The sequence below is a fragment of the Vombatus ursinus genome, unplaced genomic scaffold (genome assembly GCF_900497805.2).
Source record: "Vombatus ursinus unplaced genomic scaffold, bare-nosed wombat genome assembly UNPS02003292.1, whole genome shotgun sequence".
NCBI classification, from domain to species: Eukaryota; Metazoa; Chordata; class Mammalia; order Diprotodontia; family Vombatidae; genus Vombatus; species Vombatus ursinus.
In genome coordinates, this window is record NW_020943070.1 from 4476413 (window position 1) to 4483175 (window position 6763).

Genomic DNA, 6763 nt, shown 5'->3' on the forward strand with positions numbered 1-6763 from the left:
GATAGATTGAGTTTGAGATGCCTATAGACCTTCCAGATGGAACTATCCAATAAGCAGTTTATGATTCAAGACTGGAGAGAGATTATGTCTAGATATATAGATCTCAGAATCATCTGCATGGAAATACAAATTGAACTCATGGGAGCTGATGACATCACCAAATGAGAGGAAGAAGCGAATAGAGCCTAGGACAAAGCCATCTCCCAATACCTGTGACTTCCAAGACCGAAACATTCCTTCAGGGTCACTACTCTCAATGTGAGAAGAGACAGCCCAGCAGAATGCTTTGGAGGATACTCACAGTCAGTTGTTTGTAACATAGATGGAAATCCGGCCAAGGAGACTGAGAAGGAGTGGTCATACAAGTGGGAGGAGAACCGAGAGAGAACAGGCTTGAAAACCCAGAGAGGAGAGAGTATTCAGGAGGCCAAGCCAATTAACCAACATGGCCCTCAGCTTCCTAATCTATGAAATGAAAAAACGAGCAAGAAACTGCCTCTAAGCTCCCTTCTAACTCCCTTTGTGCTCCTGTGATCCCCTGCTGGGCTCTAGCCTTCCTTTCCACCACTGTCCACTGTTTCCCAGGGCCTGGCTCCTTCCTTGGGGTTATTGCCCACCTTCTAGACCCAGGCAGAGCTCAGCTTACCCCCTTCTTCTGCAGGAGACTCCCACTCTGCCCCCTTCCCAACCACACGCTCAGGACTGGGTGGCCCTATTCTCCCCTCCCCCCCAGAGCTGAGACAAGGGAATTATTTTTGGAACAAGAGTAGTTACACAACACATGAATTATTTATCGTTCGGCATGGAGAGGAGATGGCGTTTTGTTCTTAGGGCCTCTCGTCTGTTTTTCTTGAGTGGTGTGTGCTCATGGAGGTAAATCCCTGCGTACTTGTGGATATAGACCACCTGGGTGACCTTAGACAAACCACTGAGACTCTCCGGGCCTCAGTGCCCTCATCTGTAAAATGGAGGGTGTGTGAACAGATGCTCCCTGAGGTGGTCTTATGCATGTCTGCCTGTGTTTGCACACACCCATGACAAGTACTCATATGTACATACAGGTAGGTATACAGGTGCCGGGAACTGAGCCTGTCTGTGGTGGGGGTCGGGGTGGGATTGACTGTTGTGAAGATTTAGAGACATAGGACCTGGGTTTAAATCCTGGCTTTCTACCTGTGTGACCTTAGGCAAATCACTTAACCACTCTGGGCTTCAATGTCTCCAACCCAGGAGGCTGGACTAGATTGTGCTCAGTTTAGCATCGGAGGACCTGGGTTCCAATTCCATCTCTGACACTTGGTACCTATTCGATCTTGGACAAGTCACTTCACTTGGAGAGCCTCACTTTCCTCACTTGTAAAATGAAGGGGTCGGATAAGATGGCTCCAATGGTTCCAGCTCTAAATGTCTGATTCTAAAAGATCCCAGGTGATGTCTAAGGTTCTTTCTAGCTAGTTTTCCTATGATCCTTTGGGTTCTGCTGAGATTTCTGATTTCTTCTCTGCACTGTTCTAGACTCCCCCCCCCCAGTATTTCTTCTTTCCCTCTCCTGCCTCTCCTTCCCCTCCCACTGTCTCCTCTTCCACCCACCAGGCTGTCCTTCCTTTATGTAACAGGTACCCAGAGTCCTTGCTGAAGCAGGAAGCCCCCTTTTGGTGACTGCTCGGGGGACCTTGTCTTGGATTCGAGTTGCCGTTGTCCCTTTCCCCCAGTGCTTGTTCCTCTATCCCCCTGCCTCAACCAGAGGTTTGCCTCTGGTTGTTCCTCATGGAGCCATCTCTGTCTCCTCTGCTTCCCTTCCAGGCTCTGGGTGACAGATGGATCTCCAGCTCCGTGTGTCTCTCACCATGCCTCTGTCTAGCTGCCTGTCTGCATCTTCCCTTCTTGCCTGTGCTCTGAAGCTCTGAGAAACTTCTAAGGGGCCCAGACCTGAGCAAAGGGGAAGAAGAGGAAGAAGGAGAAGGAGAAGAAGGAGAAGGAGAAGACAGACTTCCTCCTGACTGCCCAGGACCCTGCTCTTCCTGGGCAGGGATTAAGGGAAGAGGGCAGAGCTGGGGGTGCTGCAGAAAAGACCACTCCTCAGAGCTGCAGAAAGAGCCAGCTGCCCCAGAGACGCGTCCACAGCCTGGTCCCCTTTCTGCCGGGATCCCCGACACTGGACAGCAGGCAAAGTGGACCAGAGCTCGGGAGCCCCATCTCGCACCCCAGCACTGGGGGGGCATCCCTCAAAATGCTGGTGGCCCCGGCGAGAACTGGGATGATGGGCCAGGCTTTTGGCCGCTAGGCCTTCCCGGATCCCTGCCGTCTCCGAGCCCCGCCTTGCCCGTGGCCTCCCTCTATCCAGCCCTCCTGCCCAGTGGGCCTCCCCCTGCCATGCTGCGCCTGGGCCTGTGGGCAGCAGCCCTGCTCTGCGCCTGCCAGCCGGACCTAGTGCAGGCCGACTGCTGGCTCATAGAGGGCGACAAGGGTTACGTGTGGCTGGCCATCTGCAGCCAGAACCAGCCTCCCTACGAGACCATCCCTCAGCACATCAACAGCACCGTGCACGACCTCCGTCTCAATGAGAACAAACTCAAGGTGGTCCTCTACTCCTCCCTCAACCGCTTCGGCAACCTGACCGACCTCAACCTGACCAAGAACGAGATCTCTTACATCGAGGACGGCGCCTTCCTGGGCCAGGCCAACCTCCAGGTGCTGCAGCTCGGTTACAACAAGCTGAGCAACCTGACGGAGGGCATGCTCCGCGGCATGAGCCGCCTGCAGTTTCTCTTCGTCCAGCACAACCTCATCGAAGTGGTGACGCCCACGGCGTTCTCCGAGTGCCCGGCGCTGATCAGCATCGACCTGTCCTCCAATCGCCTCAGCCGCCTGGAGAGCACCACGTTCGTGGGGCTGAGCAGCCTCATGGTGTGCGAGCTGGCGGGCAACCCCTTCAACTGTGACTGCGGCCTCTACGGCTTCCTCAACTGGCTCGTGGTCTTCAACAACGTGACCAAGAACTACGACCGTCTGCAGTGCGAGTCCCCGCGGGAGTTCGCTGGCTACCCGCTGCTGGTGCCGCGGCCTCACCACAGCCGCAACGCCATCACCGTCTTCCAGTCCATGTGCCGCGATGGCACCTTGCCGTCCAGGCCCGTCAGCCACCCCACTCCATACACCACCGACTCCCAGAAGGACCCAGATGAGAACTCTGGGTTCAACCCTGTGGATTTCCTGTCCGTGGAGCCCCCGGCCTCCTCCACCACAGACTCCTCCATCAGCCCCACCATCAAGCTCCACTACGTCACGTTCACTTCAGCCACCCTGGTGGTGACCATCCCTTCCCCCTTCAGCAAGCTCTACGTTCTGGTCCAATATAACAACAGCTACGTCTCCGACGTCATGACTCTGAAGAACAAAAAGGAGATTGTCACCCTCAATAAGCTCAAAGTCCACACTGACTACACCTTCTGCGTGGCCTCCATCCGCAACTCTCGCCGTTTCAACCACACCTGCCTGACCTTCGCCACCCGGGAGCCCATCCAGGGGGACGTGCCCCCCAGCACGTCCACCACTACGCACTATATCATGACCATCCTCGGCTGCCTCTTCGGCATGGTGATTGTCCTGGGGGCTGTCTACTATTGCCTGCGCAAGCGGCGCATGCAGGAGGAGAAGCAGAAGTCAATCAGCGTGAAGAAGACGATCCTGGAGATGCGCTATGGATCAGACGTGGACACCAGCTCCATCGTCCACTCTGCCCAGAAGCTGGGGGAGCCACCGGTCCTCCCCGTCTCCCGCATGTCCTCCATCCCCTCCATGATTGGGGAGAAGCTACCACAGCCCAAGGGCCTGGAGGCTGGCATCGACACACCCAAGGTGACCACCAAGGGCAACTACATGGAGGTGCGGACGGGGGGGCAGCGGCGGCGGCGGGGACGTCCTGACCCGGGGTGAGGATGACCTGCCAGACTTGGATAATGGCCAGGGTTCGGCAGCAGAGATCTCCACCATTGCCAAGGAGGTCGATAAAGTCAACCAGATTATCAATAACTGCATTGACGCCCTCAAGCTGGACACGGCCTCCTTTCTGGGAGGAAGCGGAGCAGACCCGGAGCTGGCTTTTGAGTGCCAGTCTATCCCGACCAGCTCCACGGGTGGGCTGGAGCGGCCCAGCTTCCTCTCACCTCCCTACAAAGAAAGCTCCCACCACCCCCTGCAGCGGCAGCTGAGCGCTGATGCTGCTGTGGCCCGGAAGACCTGCAGCGTCTCCTCCAGCGGCTCCATCAAGAGCGCCAAGGTCTTCAGCCTGGACGTCCCTGATCACCCAGCACCCCCGGGGCTGGCCAAGGGTGACTCGAAGTACATTGAGAAGGGCAGTCCACTCAACAGCCCCCTGGACCGTCTTCCCTTGGTGTCTCCTGGTGCCATCCATCACCTGGAGGTGAAGCCTTCCTACCACTGCAGTGAGCACCGACACTCTTTCCCAGCCTTGTACTACGAGGAGAGCGCGGACACCTTGAGCCAGAGGGTGTCCTTCCTCAAGCCCCTGTCCCGCTCCAAGCGGGACTCCACGTACTCTCAGCTCTCCCCCAGACACTACTTTTCGGGCTACTCCTCCAGCCCTGAGTATTCGTCCGAGAGTACCCACAAGATCTGGGAGCGCTTCCGGCCCTACAAGAAGCATCACCGGGAGGAAGTGTACATGGCGGCTGGCCATGCCCTGCGCAAGAAGGTCCAGTTCGCTAAGGATGAGGACCTGCACGACATCCTGGATTACTGGAAGGGGGTCTCAGCTCAGCAGAAGCTGTGACCCTCTCCTTCCTCCCCGCCCCCGGTGAGGTGGGGATGGAAAGAGGGACCAGGCTGGGGAGGGGGCAGGCTGGGGAGGGACACCGAGGCGGGGGGGGCGGGGGGGCGGGGGGGGGGGGGTACGGGGTAGGAGGAGGCCAAGGAATGGATACACACACACACACCCGCACGCACGCACCCAATGCACACACCTGACCACCACCTGACTGTGAAAAACAAAAACAAAAACAAAAACCTGACGTAAATGGACAGAAAAACACAATTTTTAAAGTTTACAAACGGATACCGTAACCAGTTCTCTACTGTGCTGCCCCGGGGGCGGGGAGACCCATTCCTCCTAGATGTTTCTCCCACGATTGGAGAGGTCCAGGGCTGGGGAGGGAAAGGTTGAGGGAAGAAGGGAAATTCAGGAGGCGGCCAGATGTATGCAGGGGTCTGGGAGACTTCCAAAGGGAAGACAGAGAAGTCTAGGGATTAGGGCCACGAACAGGAACACAGATCTTGAGCCTTCTTTATGGTCCTTGACTTTGGAGGCTGAGGGTTGGGAGTCCAGGGTGGGGGGGGAGGGAACCACTTCAGTCTCAAGAGGAGGGTGGGTCAGTTTCCCCCTCTCTCAACCTCCACCTCCCTACTCCAAAGGACACTGGGGATACAGGATTTACATTGGAAGTAGCTTCTCCTTAATCTCCCAGATGGGAACTCTGCATCTCCTAGGATCCCTCTGGTTCAAGGCCTCTTCCCCAAAGCCCCGTTGCTTTGGTTCATTTGGTTTCTGGGAGGCTCTCCTGAAAGGGGGTTCCCTGCTGGCACCCTCTCCAAGCTCCAATTTCAGGGCCAGTATCCAAGAAGGGGATGATGACCCCAGCTGTTAGGGGCCCTCCCTTTCCCCATCCTCCAGGGCTCTGTTCATTTTAGTGAAGCCAGCAGGGTTGGCTTTCACTCCTTGGGAGCATATGGGAATGGGGAGTGGTGACCCTGTCAGAAAATTCTAAGTGTCTTCCAGGTAATGAGCAGGGAGTGAGGTGTAGGGTGGGGAGAGAATGATCCTGGAACTGAAGGAATAGGGGATTACAGACAGCAGAGTGGTGGGAGCGAATGAGGGGCTCCCAGTGTATCTCAGGTGCATCGGCCCTCCCCCCCAGGTTTTGGGAGATGGGGGTGGCCCCTCCTTCCCCCACCCCACTGTGCCAGCCTCCTGAATGCTTCTGTGCCTCTCCCCAGCCTGTCTTCCTGCCCTTACCCCCACCCTGAGAGAGGATGCTACAGAGACGTGGGTGTATGTATGTGTGAGTGTGTGAATGACTGGCCAATTGCTGAAGAACCACAAGGATGATGAGCTGTGTGGATGTCCCACCCTCTTTGTCACCTTCCTATATGCTCCCAGACCCTATTATGCCTCCTCCCCCTCTTCCATTCTTCTGTAAGAATGTGGGATACCAAGGACCTGGGACAGAAGGAAGCAAGTCAAAGACCCAGTATCTGATCCTGGCCTCTGAATGGAAAAGAGGTTCCCACCCCCACCCCCCACATCTAACCCCACCCCACCTCTCATCCTTCTTAAATCTAAGCTACATTCATTGCTTCTACCTGTAGGGATGGGGTGGGGGGGAACCAGGTTTCCATGGGAATGTCAAGTCTCTCTCCCCCTTCTTTTTCCTCTTCCCTCCAATGGACACCCAGACAAAGCACAAACAGCTCCTGGGGTGTGAATGGGGGAAACAAACAGTTTCTGTGACTGCCCCCCATCTCTTGGACTCTATCCCCACTCTGGCCAGCTGTGGTCACCATGACAACCCCCTTCCAGGCAGCCAGCAAAAGAGAGAGCTATGGTCCCTGGGGAGTAGGTGGGGGGGAGGTTGTTGGAGACACAGCTTGTGGGAGTTACAGAAGAAAGCAGAGTGAAGGCAGGTGGGATAGGGAGGCCGAGCTGGAGGAGCGGTGCCAGGAAGAAAGGGGCAACAAAGAGGGGCTC

The 6763-nt window shown here is 56.4% G+C and overlaps 1 protein-coding gene across 1 annotated transcript; it reads left to right on the forward strand.

The window, feature by feature from the left end:
* Window positions 1–2373: 2373 nt before the first annotated feature.
* ELFN2 (extracellular leucine rich repeat and fibronectin type III domain containing 2) lies at window positions 2374–4792 on the forward strand. The gene is given in 2 exon segments (XM_027873711.1): window positions 2374–3894; window positions 3896–4792. Coding segments are annotated over 2 exon segments (2418 nt in total).
* Window positions 4793–6763: the final 1971 nt, after the last annotated feature.